The sequence below is a fragment of the Sparassis crispa genome, assembly GCF_003851025.1.
Source record: "Sparassis crispa DNA, contig_000014F, whole genome shotgun sequence".
NCBI classification, from domain to species: Eukaryota; Fungi; Basidiomycota; class Agaricomycetes; order Polyporales; family Sparassidaceae; genus Sparassis; species Sparassis crispa.
The window spans coordinates 665,497-684,389 of record NW_020939761.1 but is presented as its reverse complement, the minus strand read 5'-3'; the positions used below and the strand labels follow the sequence as shown (position 1 = coordinate 684,389).

At 54.1% G+C, this 18,893-nt stretch overlaps 4 protein-coding genes across 4 annotated transcripts; 2 read left to right on the top strand and 2 right to left on the bottom strand.

Moving 5' to 3' along the window:
• Nucleotides 1–1,439: 1,439 nt before the first annotated feature.
• On the bottom strand, nucleotides 1,440–2,713 carry SCP_1502270 (hypothetical protein; the record flags this gene model as incomplete). Its single annotated transcript, XM_027764331.1, has 2 exons — nucleotides 1,440–1,837; nucleotides 1,906–2,713. The coding sequence occupies 2 exons, from the start codon at nucleotides 2,711–2,713 to the stop codon at nucleotides 1,440–1,442; spliced, it is 1,206 nt and encodes a 401-aa protein (XP_027620132.1).
• Nucleotides 2,714–6,780: 4,067 nt separating this feature from the next.
• On the bottom strand, nucleotides 6,781–8,598 carry SCP_1502260 (hypothetical protein; the record flags this gene model as incomplete). The annotated part of the gene is made up of 1 exon (XM_027764330.1): nucleotides 6,781–8,598. The coding sequence occupies one exon, from the start codon at nucleotides 8,596–8,598 to the stop codon at nucleotides 6,781–6,783; it is 1,818 nt and encodes a 605-aa protein (XP_027620131.1).
• Nucleotides 8,599–8,936: 338 nt separating this feature from the next.
• SCP_1502250 (hypothetical protein) lies at nucleotides 8,937–14,088 on the top strand (the record flags this gene model as incomplete). Its single annotated transcript, XM_027764329.1, has 6 exons — nucleotides 8,937–9,163; nucleotides 9,223–9,292; nucleotides 12,597–12,984; nucleotides 13,045–13,304; nucleotides 13,354–13,603; nucleotides 13,673–14,088. The coding sequence occupies 6 exons, from the start codon at nucleotides 8,937–8,939 to the stop codon at nucleotides 14,086–14,088; spliced, it is 1,611 nt and encodes a 536-aa protein (XP_027620130.1).
• Nucleotides 14,089–14,116: 28 nt separating this feature from the next.
• On the top strand, nucleotides 14,117–16,172 carry SCP_1502240 (hypothetical protein; the record flags this gene model as incomplete). The annotated part of the gene is made up of 9 exons (XM_027764328.1): nucleotides 14,117–14,131; nucleotides 14,213–14,472; nucleotides 14,543–14,684; nucleotides 14,754–14,990; nucleotides 15,110–15,293; nucleotides 15,352–15,514; nucleotides 15,566–15,828; nucleotides 15,884–15,918; nucleotides 15,981–16,172. The coding sequence occupies 9 exons, from the start codon at nucleotides 14,117–14,119 to the stop codon at nucleotides 16,170–16,172; spliced, it is 1,491 nt and encodes a 496-aa protein (XP_027620129.1).
• Nucleotides 16,173–18,893: the final 2,721 nt, after the last annotated feature.

Genomic DNA, 18,893 nt, shown 5'->3' with positions numbered 1-18,893 from the left:
ACTTGCAGCTTTCGGGCCCCTCAGATTCCTTCTCGTGGGCACCTCCAGCGCTATTGAAGGGCTCGGCGTGGAACATGTTTTCGTGCACGGACGATGGGACTGTCGTGGAGGCTTGCGCGGATGGTGCCGTGGGTGTTTGCGCGCACGCATGAATGTCGACCAGAGCTGAATGGGGCAGTGGAGAATTTGCCGCGGGCGTGTTTGCATGCATGTACTATGGTGGAATCGGTGAGGAGGACTACGCCGTGGAGCACACGGGCTCATTCGCATGGTGAGGGCGGCGAGTGCGATGCTATCCTCTTAATGTTCGAGTAGAGGTGCATTCTTTGGTTTGTACTTATAGCGCAGTGGGAACTGCGAAAAAGGTACTTCCACTGTCGCTGAAATGTCGTGCTACAGTGTACTCCGAGTTAGCACAGCGGTGGTGACGCGTTGCGTACCCACACATGTCGACATCGCCTCTCCGCGCAGGAGAAGAAGCGGCCAACGCTGGGTAGGGCAGATGGGCTCGCTTGGATGTGTCCCTGTGCACAGCGCTTGCAATCCAGCCAGCGAGAGGCCACAGTGCGGCGTGTTCGAAATCGATGGGACGGATGTCGATAGTGCAGCGTGGCCAGCATCGTCGTCATGCCAGTCTGTGCACCATCTAGCAATTTCTCGTGGTGCTGGAGCATTGAATCGGGCAAATGACTCAGTACCTAATGCAGCTGCACATACGCTCACCTACTAAACGGCCGCGGCTTAGTGCGAAGGCGCGCTCGCAGTGCACATTTAACGATTAAACGTATTTGCGAGCATTCTCGTCACGCATCCGTCTGTGCTCGATCGCTTGGTCGGACAGACATGCTGTATGCAAATCCAGTGTGATGAAGCGATGATGGCGAGGGGTGATGGAGAGCGGAATACAGAGAGATGAGGCCAGAGAGCATTGTAGAGGGCAAGGAAGATGACAAGACAGCCGAAGAGTTGGAGCAGAGCTCGAGGGCGACCGTCAGCTCAACCCACAGTAAGATAGTAGCAGTATAATCGGCGTCTGAGAAGCACCGAGGAACAATGGAGACATGGCGCGCTCCCCTCTGCAGATAAGGAACGTCTGTCTACACGCGAACTGCGCACCTTGCGCAAAAAATGACCGTCTTCACGAGACGGCGAACGCACTCGACGACTCTCGCCAACCGTCTTCAGCCACTCGACCGTGACGCGTACTGTCAGGTACCGGTCACGCGACCGATCGAGATCGAAGGCCGACCACGAAACACGATCTCGGGCGCTTGTCTCGGGTGTGTCGTTATATCCATATGTTACACACAGTGGGTCGCAAATCTATGATAAGTAGGACAATCACACACGCACTAAACATCAAGCACCAAAAAATAGACAAGACATGACCCTAATATGTCACTGGAATATAGCAGTTATCATCTAGATGAGTATGTCGACTAATCACTCTGTTGTGTGGAGCCAAACTGCTTGCTCCGAGGGCATGGCCTACACCCTAGGTACCCAGAAAGGGAGCCATCGCGGCGCCCTGCACTGCTACGAGAACATTCAGCCATCATCCGATGGCGGGACCATGTGTTCTCCACGGAGGCAGGCAACGAGCCGTCGGGCGCGCCGAGGGCCGATGCGAACGAGGACGCGGAACTTGTGGGCAGCGAGGACGTAGGGTGCAGGGATGGACTAGTATGTATGCACAGGTGGCGCGTGATGGGATGCGGGAGAGGCAGGTGCGGAGACATGTTGCGAGGGCTAGACGGAGTGAGACCCACAGTCATGTCCCTGCCCGAGCTGTTGTTGCTGTTGCTGCTGCAAATGCTCGCCCGCGAGACTCTGCCACCTAGTGGACGTTGTTCAAAGAGACACTACTTGTCAACTGCATTGGAAAGACATAAAGAAAGCATGCACCTCCTATTCGCCAGTGCGTCAGAAATGGGACACTTGCATCCGCGCCGTACTGCACTCCCCACTGAAGGCTCTGCACCGGGGTCATGATGGACGCGAATAACGGGCAGGGCGAGGCCACCGGACTAGGGGGATACTCGAAGTACGTGTCGCCGAAAAGTAACTCGCGATCGTCGCCGAGCGCGTTGTATGTGTCCCAATGGACGCTTGACGCTGGCGACAGGAGGTGACCCGAAAGGGAATGATCGCGCATAGACATGCGGTCGCGGGTGTACTGGTCGTCAGGCTCCGGGGACTGGGGGACAAGGGGGTGCTCCAGGTAGACCTGGAACTCCACTACAACTGGCTCCTCGGTGAGGGGCCCGACCTCAATGGGGGGCACTGCCACAACGGCCATGCTGTGACCGTCATGCATTGCGAAGGGATCAAGGCGAAAGGCCCCCATCATCGTGCGCATGGTGGGGGAAGCCCATTTCGCTCTCACTGGTACGTCTACCAGCGGAGAGCAGGAGGTCTCTTGAGGCGGGGATAGTGGTGCGAGCTCGAAAATGAACCTAAAGTCCGGGTTGTTGGGCTCTGACTTGATATCCTGTGCCGTGGAGGGGTCGCGGGGGATGCGGTGGTCGATGGGGCAGCCGATGGCAGGGGTGGGTTGGCATGCGGTGGCTGGCTCAGGGTCGAGGATGTAGAGCTTGTGGCTCCGAGGCCATTGCTGACGGGAAGGGGACGAGGAGTCAAAATTCTCGGACGTGCCCACAAACGAAGAAGGGGGAGAATGAACGCGCTGGGACGACTCGGAGTAGTTGGTCATCGCGCCGGGAAGACTGGGAGAGGTCAAGGGGAAGTGAAGGATAATTCCGCCCTCGGTCTCTGCAATCGTATTCAAAGAAGCATAGAGGATATGTGTGATACACCACCCTGGCGGGACCCACGCTGGAGGCGATGGTAAACTGTTGGGAAAACAAAGAGTTATTGTCGTCGTCCCCCGAATCGGGCGCTCACGAACTAGAGCTCAACTTTGCTGGTGAGCAGTATGGACATGTACGCCGCGTACCAGCCGTTGTAGTGACTGGAAAATATGCGGAGATGACGGTGGGGCGGCGGCGTTGACGAGGACACGACCGGTGCTCCAGGTGGGGAGGCGATGGGAGATGGGGCTGCCAGTAGGACGACGTTTGAATTCCTACAATAACACCATCTCTTGCCGGCGTTGACAGTGCATGAGGCACGCAAGGTCCACGAGCTTTATCAGCATGCAGTCATCCGTCCATTCAGGGCGGCGATGCCCATTATTTGCCAACACAAGCGCCCTGTACTAAGGATAACGCTCCGCGGCTTCTGTCACCCTTCCATGTCGCATCAATCTGCCTCCGTGTTTCGAATGACACCAATTCCCCCAGCATTAGTCTATTCAGAAACCCCCACAAGAGCTAAAACCCTCAGACTCTGGGACTGTTGCAGAGAAAAATGCAGAGGCTGGAGAGCGGCCTCAAGGAAACGTTAATGGGCCTCAAAGACTGCAGCCTTGATAATGGTCCACTCGATGTTCATGATGAGTCACTCACAGTATTGTACCGGGCGGTGGTCATCGCTGGAGATGAGGTGCATCCTGGTGCCAGCTGAACCTCGGTGTTGACCTTGTTCAGGAGATCTACAAGGTCACAAAGCTTGTCCATATCACAGCGTCAACGACGTTAGACACCATGCCGACGCCCGCAATTCACCCTGTGCTCAAGCACTGGCACGGACTCAGGGGCCCGTCGCCCAACACTGACATCACCGCTTGAGCCGTCGTAAATGCGGGGAACTTCTGCATACACCCGCTTCTTGCCACAAACTGCTGGAGAGAAAAATGGGAAGGAGGTGACAGGCGTCCTCATTGTTTTTCTGAGACGTAAACAAACCACCATAGGCAGTTTCTAAAAATACAATTCCAGAAAACAGACGGTTGGTACGCACCTGCAATGCAACTTCCGGAAATCACACTGCCGGTGAGATGTCGTAATTGTATCCTGGGAGAACCACGATGAAATTGCAAAAAAGCATGGCTCTCAGTTCGCATGCACTTGAAACGCTGCGCGGCGCATGGACGGCTAGCTCGTTCTAGGATATAGAAGTTGTTCTATGGAGGCTGGATCCTAGTGTGGAAGCGCAGCATACGTCTCGTGTCAAATGGCTGGCATAACTTTCAGGCAATGGGGGCGGGGATTTTTTCAAATTTCGCCAGCTGAACAAACCCTCATGGCGTTGATTTTCCCACTATACACGGAGGGGGCTTGGCGTTCACCGCCCAGAAGCTCGCATGATTTTATGAACCTCTGTTGCGCCGACGTCAATATAACTTAATTTTCCCCCGGGCGACCTCTCAGGCCAGTTACGGAAATAATTAGCCAAACGGCGCCGCTGCGTACTCCTTCAAAGTCTCTGCCTCACCAACTCCGGCCGCGGGAGTAATAGCAGGGGATGTAAATCTCTGGCTATTGTATAGCTGCACGCCATGAAGTAAGCAAAGACCCTGTACGCGTTCCAGAACGCTAGTATGAAGCTTACAACACTTTGAATGCTTCAATTGTATATCATGGCCGGAGGCTCCGGTAGGGTGGCCCAGCTCAATGGGTTAGCTCATGCCCTCTTTGTGTATCACCAAGTTTCGCTTGTGGAGCTCTGAGCGCAAAACAGCGCCACGGCAGCGTAATTAATCACCGTGTTTCCTCCGACAACTCGTCGTCCACCTGCACCACCGACACCCACGCTTTCGGTGCACTAGATCCACATGTTTAATCTAGTCAACCTTTTTGATCGATTTGATTTGCAATATGCTCGGACGTTCTTGCCTCTTACATGCAGAATTGATCATTGCAGGATCAATCCCGCAATGATCAATCCTCTTTCAGTCCCCCTTCCCGAGTGCGCCCGATATGCTCCGCGGTAGCAAACAAGGTCTGTGCGGCGGCGAGGAGGCGGTGTTTCCCTTGTTCCCCAAATAGCCAGTAGTTCACTCGTGCTAGCTGTCATATCACGGCCCCCACGACATCGGATGCACCTAACGGCACGGCCCTGCACGCCCTTACGTACACTGGCATTCTATGAGTCAATGCAATGTAGAGATAATGTCCCTATGGATCGCACGCAGAACTGTCTCGCTCTGCTTCACGGCCCATGCAGAGTTGCTTGCACAGCATCTTTGTCCACCGTGCCTGTTTTTATCCGATGAGTTACTCCTCTCACACTGTCGAGAGTATGTACAAGCATCTGACCTTTCTCTTTTCAGCTAGCATCGAGCTTTGGAGGAAGCACCGTGACTCTTGGAGACAGAAGCCGTCAAAAGGACACGCTGAGGTCGATGAGCCGCCACTCAGAATTCCATGTTCAAGTGCACCACTTATCATATCAGAAATCGCCATTATCAACAATGATGGTGAATGAAATGGACTCTAAACAACGGGTCGAACGAATGATGAGTGAATCTGGAGCGGGATCATGCTAGTGAAATAGACGCATGTCTGAAGGTAACCGTATGTGTTAGAATTATGGACTTGGATGAAAGTAATAATACATCTGTTGGTATGAAAGGTGACAAATATGCTTGATCTACTTCCACCAGAAGATGTAACTGAACCGGTAGATGGTCACAGGAGCTCAGATATGGTCCTTGAAAAATGTTGACATTCATTAGACACAACAATGGAGAGACTGTGCAGGGTTACCTTTTGTCAGGAAGCCTTACTTTTTCAGTAGCTCTCCGCTGATAGCAGTTAGTGACTCAGTGCATTCCTCTGTCAACAACCAGTGCGTGTCCAGAAAACAGAGGATGAGCGCAAAGATTCCCACATACAAGTATCCCAGAAACCCCCCATGTAGGCGCGGCTTGTAGTCTCAAGAGAGGGGAGCCCAGGACCTCAAGGATTACAACCCGTAAGTTGAACAAAGGATGATGATATGATTTCGGACCGTGGCGAAGATTCTTCGCAGACGCAGGATCTGATCTGTGTGATCGATCGAAGTCCGAACTTCTCGGCATTCTATTGGCGCCCAACGGGCGCCTGAGTCACGCCCTGCCGAGCGGCTTCGACGGCGTGCGTTAGCTTTGTAATCCGTACTTAAGTGCCATTAGAGACTTTTGTTCAACCAAGAGCACCGGAAGCCTTCAAGCCAATCCTATCTACAGTTCGTCTTGTCCCATGACCGCGCATCATGACAGGAATTTGGAAAAAGCCACCTTTTGTGACAGGATGAATCCAAATCACAAATTGGAGGGTGAAATAATCTGTTTCGTCGGAACAGCAAGATTTACGGAACCACAGCAACGCGACACAAGGACTCAGACGATAAATGGATGATGGGAAAGGTGGGATCCAACGATGTTGACACGGCGGAGGTCGAAATTTGCTTCTCTTTCGTCGCACTCACCTCACTGTGTATAAGGCTTTTGCGGCCTTTGGTGGTCCTTAAGTCGCGGGAAATGCACTGAACCGAGTTTATTCGGAAGGCAGGTTTTCAGCGAGTAAAGTAAAGACGAAAAACCCATCTACGCGGTTGAGCGCGTATTCAACGCCTCGGCTAACTCCGACGCCTCGACTACTCTATTCCTCTAATATCCTTACACCCTCCTCCTCCAAAGCGAGTCCGGGGGGGAGCGAAATACAGCAGGCTGTTGAACCTGCGATTTGAGTAGGGGTTTGAAGAGAACCGCCCGACGAGCGAGACGGATTGCATAATTCCCGGTTTAGGGCCGAGATTCCTGATTAACGTCAAGCACTCGCACACACTCGACGCGGATAAAGGAGCAGTGACTGCGCGGGGCGGAGGCCAGAGGCAATGGCGGCCTTAAGGTACAGCGGGGACCCACACGGATCCATCGCCGCGCGATAGGCATATTTAAGCCGGGTTGCCATTGACCGCTGCAGGATTCACATCCGTCATCACCGCGTCCTGTCTGGGAACGGGTTCAGTCGGCGTGTTGCCCACAGGATCGCCGGCTATGGTGGCATGGCCGTCCTGGGTGCTGTCAGCGGCAGTGGGGGCAATATTGGATGGTCCCGGAGCAGGTTGCTCCGGCGCCGCCTCTGCATTCGGTCCGGGAAGAGTTCCGCGGGCCCAAACCGACAGTGCGTCTTGTGCCATCTGCATAGTGACGCCGCATTTCGCACAGTGAATTGCGACGTCGCGGAGACGATAATTGTTCGACTCCGGAATAAGGTGTACATAAAGTGTGCTGGCTACAGTCACACTGGCAATGTTATCCTTGAGAAGTTGGCCCATGAATTGGTGCCAATCCTCATCGAGGTCAGAATACTTGTCAGGCAATGGAAAATTCTCCAGGGCAATCCTCTGAGGTAATGCCTGCCTGACTTTCTTCTTGTGGATGATTCTCACACCATCACGCATAAATGGGTCGTCAACAGCGGGTAACGTATATCCCGGCTGTGGCTGTTGTTGCTGACGAGGTACACTACCACGGGGCATGCTATGTCTACCCTGTAAGTAGCTGGGACTCCGCGTTGCATGCCTGTCAAGATTACGGACAGACGACCTCTCGGAGCTCTCGTCGTCATCTCCGTTGTCTCCATCCGAGCCGCTACCGTGCGGACTCGAGTCGCCATCGCCATCGGGAGGACCGCCATCACCGCCTCCACCAGGGAATCCACCAGAACGGAATCCCCGACCAGAGGAGTGTGGTCCGCGACCACGCGCGGGCAAACCTCCACGACGCGGCGGGTTGTTGTTACCACCACCACCAGGTGGTTCCGGCGGCGGTGCATCACCAAATGCGGTGCGCAGCGTGGTGAAGGGCATCGCACTACCCCAACGCGCACGCATGTCTACGCGGGACTCGGCCTGCTGCCAGGTCTCGTTGATGCGGGCCTCGCGCTCTCGACGCCGTTGTTCTGCCCCGCGTGCATCCAAAAAGCGGGTTTGGCCATCCAGACGAGCATTGTAAGTGGCATCCGTCTCGTTTCGGTCGCGGGGCCGGAACAGCATGTCGAGCGACCTCTCGACATAGTCGTCCGAGTTGATCGGCGGAGACTGCGGCCGATCGCTTTCAACGCCAACGGGTGGCCTCGATAGATGTGCTGCTTCGTCTGCAGCATAAGGAGGGTACTCACGCGGCGTGTATAACCCGTCAAGTTCGGGATTCTCCCGCTTCTTAATGCGGAGAATTGAGGTACGAATCTTGCCAATCGCTTCCTCAAAATCCCTTCGAGCATTTGCGGCTCTAGCACGGGCCGCATTGGCCTCACGAATGGCCCGGTTAGCATAGCTGATAGCCTGCTGAGACGCCACATCGGACTCATCAAGCCTCGCCGAGATCGCAGCGAGGAGGTCCTCTGTGTGGTTCCACAACTGGCTGAGCTGCGGCTCATCCATGTTAGTATCAGATACACGGTGCTGATCACCGACCGTGTTGTCGTCTGCAGCGCCCGTGCGAGCATCACGGTCGCCCGGCGTATCGACGACGCCATCGCGCTCTGATCTGCCCGATCGCGAGGGATCAGCCTCACGAGACGGGTCACCGGCGTCATCATGAACGTCGGCAGGTGGTACCGGTTCATTCTTGTCAGTGGATTGGCCGCGATCATCGACGTTGTCGTCGTCATCGGCGGCGTCCTGAACGGTACTACGCCTTGTCTTCATTCCACCAGCTCCAGTGGTGACGGTCACAGTGGAGCTTGTAGGGTTCCTCTTGGCCGGCATGTCGACAGAGAATATGGTAGAAGCAAGGTTTTTTCGAAAGAGTGTAGAAAAGGGGTTTGTTGCCTAGCTAGAATAGACTTCACTAATACCGAGGTGGTATCAGCGGCGAGTGCAAAAATGTATAAGGCTTTTGCGGCCTTTGGTGGTCCTTAAGTCGCGGGAAATGCACTGAACCGAGTTTATAATTTGGAAGGCAGGTTTTCAGCGAGTAAAGTAAAGACGAAAAACCCATCTACGCGGTTGAGCGCGTATTCAACGCCTCGGCTAACTCCGACGCCTCGACTACTCTATTCCTCTAATATCCTTACACTGTGTTTGCGTAGCTCATATCTCGTACCATGTCTTGGATTTTGCCCCAAGAGGGCGACGGCGGCGGGCGGGCACAGCGCCCGACGGAGCTGCCACCTTCGCGCAATGGCCAGACTGCGCCAACCAGCCCGGGAGCAGAGGTACCTGCGTCTCCATGGGGAGAGTTCCCAAAAGACGATAAGTATCCCAAGGTCCCAGATGCTGTGGAACGCGACAGACTCGTATCAATGAAGCAGGCGAACCGACCATTCCTCGGGTGCGCACGATCGTTGCTCGTGTATTCGCAGTATCCTGAACTAGCACCTGTCTCTGAAGACATTCACAATGCCGCAAGCAGCAGGAAAAAGAGCATGAAGATTGGGTCAAGCACAAGAAGGAGCGCGAGGTGAAGATTGCGCGAGGTTAACCTGTAGGGCCGGAGGAGCCTGAACCCACGGAGGAACCTGAGGTCGGCTGCCTCGGCCTCATGAAGTTTCTCTTCTATACCGCTATATTCGTCCTTCTGACTGGCAAGTTCATCACCGGAAGTTACTTGTGGGAGCTGGAGCCCCCGAACTGGCAGAAACTTATTCCGGTGAGCATTTCCGGTCCAACTATGTACTCATAATGCGTGTCTGATGTCTAATATTACGATATCGTGTCGGTAAGACGAACCAACGGTTATTTTCAGAGGGCACACTGGCAACGTTCGATGGTTCAAACACTGGGAAGCCCGTTTATCTTGCCGAAAGTCGCCTTGGAGCTCTGTACCACTAGGCTGCCAGGTTCAGGCCATACTCCCTGCCTAGATCGATGGCGACGTGTACGATGTGACCGTTAGCCGCGCGACATACGGGCCTGGTGGCCCCTACCCTATGATGTAGGAGAACCGTTATCATGTAGAGCTGCGCTGACCGAGTCTTGCAGGGCCGGACAAGACGCCGCTCGTGGGTTCGGAACGGGATGTCTCGCCACGCAGCTAATGCACGACCTTCGCAGATTAAGCGAGCAAGAAATGAAGGTGATTCCAACCTTCCCGATCCTTGTGGCGCAAGCTTGTTGATCCCTCTCTTATTTGCCTCGCCGCTCCGCCCCGCACCGCAGGGCGTGCAGAATTGGAAGGAGTTCTATGCTAAACACAAGAAGTACGTCACGGTCCGATGCGTTTCTCATCCGCCCGTTGATATTGCGAGCCCCATACCGGAACGCTGTGATCCGAGCAAGGCGAGACCGCAAGCACCGTGGCTGAAGAAGCGACTGAAGGAGGGCGACCCGCACCGTGGTGAACTGTAAGGAGAGTATATATCTCACTGACGATCTACGTGGAGGAGTCCTGTAACTACTTATTATAAGGCTCTATGTAGTTACAATGTGTGATGCAAGGTCCGGCTGGTGCGAGCGTGCGCGATAAGAACGAATGTACATGTCCAAGAAATAGTCCCCAAGGTTCGCGTGATAGCCTCGGCAATGATAACAAGAAGCTGTGCTCAGCTGGTCAAGGGCATAAGGGACGGTTAGCGCATGTCTGACAAGCGACACGTATGTTTATTTACCTTCACGGAGCCGGGCAGGTTTTGAGATAGTTCTTGAGGATCGGGAAATCGGCCATCGACGCTTCTGCCATCTGAGAATAGTCTGCGTCGCGGTATTTGGCGACAACGATGTTTCCACGCCACGCTTTAGCCTCGTTGAAGCAGGAGCCCTGAATCTCGCGGATGCACTTGTTGACTGGGAAGGGCATCCCATCGCGGGAGACAATGGGGTAGAACAGTATGTACGGAGTGGTGAACTTCTTGTTCATGCCATCAAGGGCCTCAACAAGCTAAAGAGGTGTGGGAGGCGGGAGAACACGAGTGAGCGTCATGGCCGGTGTTTAATCTGGGGGAGAGATCGCATTAGACGCACATGGTACTGCCAGGACCGGAGCCCCAAGCCTTCGGCAATATAGTCGATATGAATCTCGGGGTATGGCATGCGACCACAGCGGTAAGGCTGGGACGGATTGGGAAGAACCACATTGAGCACTGTGGTCATCAGGGAGACCAAGTGGGGGGGACGGTCGTCGGCAGGAAAACAAATCGCGTCGTAGGGAATCATTTGGTCCATGGCGAAAAGACGAGAAAATTGCAGTGAAGTAGAAAATTGGACGAAGAGCGAAGAACGGGAACTTGGTGCTCACCGAGGAGGACCGGGGGAAATATATACCACTGGGGGTGTTGCAGCCATATCGAGGGATATAGCCCACCGAGTGACAGGCTGGGAAGGAAACAATGGGCTGGAGGCTCATGCCGGATGCACGCACGAACCTCGCGACCTGGCAGATCTTGGCAGCGTCGCGTAACGGTTGCCAGAAAAGGCAGGTGTGGGCAGCGTCGCGTAACGGTTGCCAGAAAAGGCAGGTGTATTGGCCTCAAGAGGTAAGCATGACTTGACCGTCACGACGCGTGCGTGACAGCTCGCAGGGTTAATATCTAATGTTAACTGAATGTTAACCGAAGGTTAACCTTTTGCCCGTCTGCCACTCGCGTCGCCGGCTCGCTGCTGTGTTTTTGATCAAAGGGAGCCCCCAATCTAGATTCCAAACTAATACTACTGCGCTACCCTGCAAACCACGCCATCGATGGAGTGCGGCGTGCTCGTCGCGTCCCATCTTTCCTCCCTCTTCCCGTCGTCCTTGCCCATCTCCGTCCCCACATCACATAAGGATACTCTTAGCCTTTCCATGGACTCCTCTGCTCCCCCAGAACATGCCAGTTACTCTTTCATACCTCCCGAACGGGCACCATTCTGCTTCGCCTCACACACCGTGCTACCCTTCTCGAACTTATCGCTCTCACCCGCGATGCTCCCCAGCTACGCTTTGATTTTCCTGGTGCCATCTTACCCTCTCCGGCAGTTTTCTTGTGGGAAGAGCGAGAACTACGCGTTATTGCCGTCTCAGTCGTGGGCTCTCTCTATCGCTTTGTCCTCCCTCTTCAACGTGGCGCACAGCTCTGGCACCCCAGCAAGTACTGGTTTCGCCAGTACGACATCCAGAACATGCGGTTACACATGGAGGGGTTGGTCCAAGTGCATGGGCCACATTGTGTTGTTTTGAGTTTGCCCGGTGGTTCCTTGCTACGTTTGGAAGCAGAACTTCTCGGGAATGATGACGAGGACGGTACGGCTCTTGACTCGCCCCTGGACTTGCTGCGGCCATTATTAACCCACTTATAGACGTTTGGCAAGAGACAAAATTCCATCCTCATTCACTCCTTACTGCGATCACCTCGTTGCTGCCCTTGCAGGGCGGTCCTCCAGGGAGCCCCGACATTATCTCGATCGCGTCCTTCCCCCAGCCAACCGACATTGAGCACGTTTAGACTCTGTCAAGAGACCGGACCCTCCGGCTATGGACAGCAACGAAGCGGATGTGTCGCTGAGAAGTCGCTCGCTGCGATCATTCCAGGAAAGGCCATGGGACCTGCTTCGACATCCGCCTCAAGCTCCGGAAAACTCTCAAATCTTCTGCCTGCAGATGCGCAGAAGCTTCTCAGTGTATTTCCAGAGTTCGAAATGGAGGACCCTGTGCCTTATGTTCTCGTGTTCATCTCAGCTGAATCATCTTCGACTTCGGGAGGTTATTTCCATCTCTTCAGCTCGCATTCCAGCGATCTACATTCTCTGAACTACTTGAGTGCTCTGTCACAAGTGCACATTGTCATTTACAGGACTTCGTGGTGATTGGCTCCACCCTGTACACTGTTTGGGATAAGCAGGGCCAGTCCATGGTAGAATACGCCAAGATTTCATTTCATGATGGTAACAGGATCGAGGTGGTGTGGAACACCGCGACTTACGCCCATGAGGCGGAACTCATACCGGCGTACCTCGAAGAATTGCTTCTGCCAGCAGGCTCCATGGCTGACAAGTTTTTCGAAGCAATCTCGAGACCTGGCATATTCTCGCCTGTGACGCTTCGGACTGTCATCGATCAGTACACTGACGCATGCCGCCCGCTATACACGCCACAGCTGTTGACCACGTACGGCAGCGTGGGCGAGCAGATCGCTGCCATAGTGGGCTGCACGGTTGAGCTCACCCGCGACCACAGTACCGGTGCTCCGCAGTACGACAGGTACTGGAACGTGCTGAAACGCGACTGAGAGGGCTTCGTAGCGCGGTGTCGCGAGATCGAGCACCATGCGCGCTGGCCGCTGGCGATCGGCATGGGAGAACCCAGGGAGGGCATTCTGGTCGTCGAACGCGAACTCATCGCGGCGCTCGTAGACGAGGACTTTCCTCTTGGGTCCCGCCGGCTTCTCGCGGCGTCTTCTCCCCTGGACCCCCAATTCACCCTCCTGGAGATCCTGTGGACGCTGCGTGCTAAGATTGGCACCGGGCCCAAGCTTGTTTTCGAGGATCGATTGGTCGACCTTGTGCGTCAAGAGATCGCCTTCCCATACGCCGATATTATACAGGACCAAGCCGAGCAACATCCGCGAGGAGCTCGACGAAGGCATGGAGAGTTGGATTGCCGGGCGCTTGCAGAGCATCGAGAACATGTCGGACTCTATTCAATCGGTGCTCGATGTCATTGGTGGCTTGGAAAAGAACGTGAAGAAAGAAGATGAGGATGGAGATGCAGCGTTGCGGCTTCCACCCGCCTATCCGGAGTGGTGGAGGGCGCTTGTGTCTTCGTACGTTGCAATTTCCGTCCAAACACGATATGACTCGTGTCTGTCGCCCGTTACGTTGCTCTTCTTCGTATGGGAAGATTTGCCCTAATGGGATCCTGCGTTGCTAGCAGAAATCTTTCTGGTATTCCGTGGGATCGCCATGCTCCGGTACGCGACGCGCCAGCCAGCTGTGGACAGCGTCAGTACGCCGGCTGCTGAGCCCTTGGCGGACGAGGAAGTCGCGAGGATGAGGGACTTGCATGTCTCGTCAACGGCCTCTGGATTCACGCCGAGCTACTCGCTCATCCACCGTCTCCTCATGCAGTACGACAGCGATGCAGCAGGCGTGCCTGCCTCCGCACACCTATTCTTAGATTCTTCCGGGCTGCTGGAATCCTTATCTCCTACAAATGCGACGAAGCTCGAGGTGCTCTTTTGTGAGCGGCTGCGTCTTCTGGGATACCGCGAGGCTTCCAGAGAGAGCTTAGCGTGGCTGCCCAGGATAGCTGGGGTGACGACCGTGCTTGGGCGACTGGTTGGATGAGGGTAGGTACAATGATACAGCTTCGGTAATGGAGGGTGTCGCAGTCAGCTTCGGTAAGTGTGTTGGAGGGTGTAATCCCTGTACTGCGTCACTAATAACGGTATCGCCCGCCAGGACGTGACAGGCGTTAACCACGGAGGACCACGAGGCTCTGGCCGGGGTACTGCCAGGCGCGGCGTTCTTCCAATCTGTGTTCGATTTCGATTTGCATGTCGCCGGCCTCTTCAAGGCCGTTTCTGTGACATCAAGTGAAGTGGTGTTTTCCCAGCTCGCTCTGTCCGTGGCACCGCCAGGCGTGTGGTACGCGGTCATAAGAGGCCTCACGGACTTGGGGTTTTATGAAGATGCGTATGCCACACTAGTCTCCACCCCCTATGAGAAATTGTGTGTGGACGTCTTCTTTCTGTCCCCGTCCCGTGTGTCACATGATAACCCACCGTCTTGTGTTTACCAGAAAACGGGAATGTGTGAGCCAACTGATGTACCGGATGTGCGAGGATCACGCCGTCGACCGGCTCATGGCCCTTAATTTCACGGGCTTCGTGGATGAGGTGGAGGAATCGCTCTCGTTTAAGGCCCGGAACGCGGACTCGCGAGTGCGACCGTCCTACTCAGGGATACTCTACACGTAGTATATCTCTCGTGGCGATTATCGCAGTGGTCAGTCGTCATCCTTTTCCCAAGGGAACGTCATTCTCAACCATGTTTCTCGGACCTCAGCCGCCCTCACAATGTACCAGCGGGCGCGGAAGCTCGCCAGCCTGTTCGGAGACCCGGCGAACTTCATTGAAATTGCCGAGCTGCAGTTTGAAACTTATGTTGTTGGAATGAATGCTCTCGCACTCACTGATCAGGAGAACGCGTGGATCGTCCTGCCCGTCACGGCCGAATCCGAACACGAGGTAAACGGGGCTTCCTCGTTCCGGATCGCTTCCCCATGATGCTAATTGAAAATGATCTTCTCATCGCCGAATGCCTTGTTCACGTCCATAATGAAATCCTTCCAACTTCCATAAGAAAGGAAGTTGTCATCGTGCAGCCTTGTAAGCGTCGTAAGCTGTCGCGATATATCCCGGAGGACAAGTACGGGCCCGGGAAGCGGGACATGGAGGTGGTGGAACTGGCGGACATGCAGTACGAGTATACACTTTTGGCTATCCGTCTGGAGTTAATCCGCCGGGACCCCACACTTCTGTCGGCTGGGGGTAAGTTGTGTCCGGTTCCCAAGCTTGACGTCCTCGTGAGCTGATAACGAGCCCGCAGAAGCGCTGGTATCGCCTCCGTCCGTCGTATTGCGTCTGACACAAGCGAATCGCTTCAACATGGCCATGGCTACCGCACGCACACTTAACGTCGACATAACTGATCTCTTCGGACATTTGACCGGCCTCTGTTTGCGCCCCTCCCGCAACCCGGAGGCTGTCATGTAAGGCTGCTGTCTGCCTGCTCCAAGCATGCGCTGACTCACCATTGATAGAGGTGAAGACACGTCTGACTGGCTGCTAACTGACAAAGTGACTTCGTGGCCCGGTACGGCAGCAGACCGAGGCTGGCGATACCTTCGAAAGTCGCTGGAGCGGCACGATGGTCCGGATACGGATTACAGATACACCAAGGTGACATTGGACCATCTTAGAACTCGATCGCACATCACCACCCCCACAATGGTTGACTCAGTCGCGAGAGGCAAGTTTTCTACGCGCAGCCATTGTGGGCGCATCGCTAATTCCCCCGCCGCAGGTGCACCGCCCTGAGTATCTGATTCGCACATGCCTTCACTACGATATGTTCGAAGGGGCACTGGAGCGCACGTTGTCGCTAATGCGGAGAGTGAGTGTCTAGACCCTCTCCATCGTCGTGGTCACCCTTCTGATTAAGCTGCCTCCTCGCAGAGTGACGCTCACCTCGCACAGGAGAAGCCCGCGGCCGCGTCTGTGACCTGCCTACCATATACCTTGATTGACCAGGTTCTCGCCGCAGTGGATACCCAGGAGGGGTTTCTCATCCGTGCTCAGTCTCTTCGCAAAGAATTGCGGACAGAGATTTCCAACCGCATAAAACGCGTGCAAAAATTCGGCCAGTAAACTTTTACTTCCAAATATCGGCAAATCATGGAGGTACGTATCGGAAGTATGTGATCCAGGTGGGATCCACAGGATCCCAAGACTGGCAGGTTCTAACGTTCTTACGTTCGTACGTTCGCAGGTCCGAACGTCAGCAGGCCCTTCATTTGTTCGCGCGTCCGAGCATTGGCACGTCCTTACAGCTTCAAAGCTTCACAGATCACTACATTTGCACGTTCGTACGTTCGCAGGTGACCCCGTACGTTCGCAGGTGCGTACATTTGTAAGTGCGTACGTTTGTAGGTCCGAACGTCCGCAGGTTTCTTGGTTCGCATGTCCGAATATTAGCACGTCCGTACGCTCGCAGGTCCGTACATTTTGTAGGTGCATATTAGCACGTCCGAACGTTCGCAGGTCCGAACGTTTGTAGGTGCAAGGCGGAGTAGGTCGAGCAAAAGAATGGTAAGTCAAAGAGTGGGAGGTAAACGAAACCCAGGACGCAAGGTTTTATAGGCCGACTTGTTCGTCAAACGCGTCGATGTCACACTGGTGACGAGGCGCGTCGAAAGTCACGCGCGGAAGCAAATGAACACTTGCGGAAGCATATCGAGCCACCGAAGCGGTACGTTAGCAATTGTTCACGGGAGAATCTATTCAGGGAAGGCCCTCGGACAAAAAGACTCAACTGATTTAATCAAGATATGGGTGAATGGGTTCGTTCCCTGGGAGAAGGCTGGGTGCGCTTTCCTGTCAGCAGAAGGTGCTGGGTGTAGAAAAGGAGACGGAGCCTGAGGGTAGTCTGCTTTCATTTGAGGGGTGCTCGCCATTTCGGAGTTACATAAGCATGTTGATCTCCGAAACGCGTGGAGTGGATCTTGTAGAACGCGACGCGTCGCCTACAGCCTGAGGGCGTCGTCCTCGTCGCGTAGTTTCATTCTAAGTGTTCACTCAGCTACCATCCTCGTAATGTAGTAATAGATACTACATTTATTGGGCCACGTTCTTTTTAATTCAGATCACCTGAAGGTCAGCTCTTGTGCCCTCAAATCCTGGCCAAATCTGTACACTGTGACCCCCACGATTATCAGCTCGAAGGTGTCTGCAAGGAACTAGATGGAGCTGATGTCCTCGCAATCACACCAACGGGCCCCGGAAAAATTGTGTTTCTCATGATGTCATCGAGGGCAGTCGTGTCAAGTCTGCGATCGGGACGTCGTGACGGATTGGTGTAGAGGACTCATTACCGACAGAGTACATAGTATTTTACCAAGGCATACAAGGCCTCAAGAACGTGTTGACGCGGCAGGAACCCGCGGCCGGCAACACGGCCGGAATCCCGGCATTGCTTCGGCATCGTCGTTCACGAGTGAAATGGCGAGCGACGGCTAAAGGGGCGCGTTTGAAAGCAGACCTATATCAGTCCGTCCCTACCGGCGCCCCTCGTCACATCACATCCGAGGGCCTCCCCCGCCAGCCCTGCGACCAGAGCTAGCGTCGCAAGCAATATTAAAGGGATTGGAATCGCTGTAACATAAGTTATGACCAGCCTTAGGCCTCTGAGAGCGCGCCTTCCCACGGGCGGCGGGCAGAGCCGCACGGTGCAACATTGGCAACAGCGACGCACGATCCGAATGTCGCACCGCTGCTTTCGCATATCAGGGTTTATTGCTAAATACTTGTTCAAATGAGAGAACGACCGACGGACTGTACTTATACTCCAGGCAGAATGTGGCAGACTTCGACGGCAATCACTGTCAGATAGAGTGTATCAGCACCCCGCGTTCATGACTCGGTCCAGACGCATCTAAACTCTCATGTCACAGAAGCTTGCATGAAGTCCGTCAGGATCTTGTTTTTTCGCAGACCGCCCAAAGGCCGCCTGTGCACGACTTTTTAACCAGGGGCCTAACGATGTGATCCTTGCTGTCAGCACAGGAGCGAAGTGGTGTCTTCACCATCTCCAGAATGTTTCTTGTGGTTATCGCTCCTCGCACTATTTATTCCACTAAGTGAGTTGGATTCCTACTTAGTCTTACATAGACTAACGCGTTTCCAGTGATAAAATTCCTTTGATACGTATTAAATGTGCAGATGAATCCACAGCCACCCAAGTTTCTGCACTGCAAGCTTCCGTTTTCTCCGAATCTTTTATTGCTGGCGCAGAAACCGACTTCCGGGAATTTATCCGGAGCGTTGTCGCCAATAAGACCTTGAAACAATTTCCCGTTCCACCAGATATCTACTCCATCTGGCAGAACGTGACGCACTCCGGGATGATATCATTCAACTACTTGTGAGGTGATATATATATTGTCCCGAGTACCAGCGCTGATGTTTCCTGGATACAGGGTCGATCTCAAGCCCCTTTTTGCATCGAAGGGTCGGAAAGGATGCAAGTTTCGAAAAATGGACAACCTAGGACAGGCAATAGCATTCATTTTAGTGAAAGGGAATATGCAGACATTAGAAGATATGGGGTTTGCTTGGGCACGTCCTTGTGATGGTCAACTGAGTGATTATGATGCATCTCTAAACGAGCTCGAAATCGTATGCTAATTTTTTGTGGTTTCTTCTAAGCCAGTGGTGATGCATCTCGGAGTTTGCCTGTGCTAACTGTTGATGGGCTACAAGGTCATCAGGATAATTCTAGTGTGCCTTTCATCGTAATTTCACCCAACTTGCCTTTTGATATCACTTTTACTAGCCAACAAGGTCCCTCAGTCTCCTTCTGCCGTGGGGACC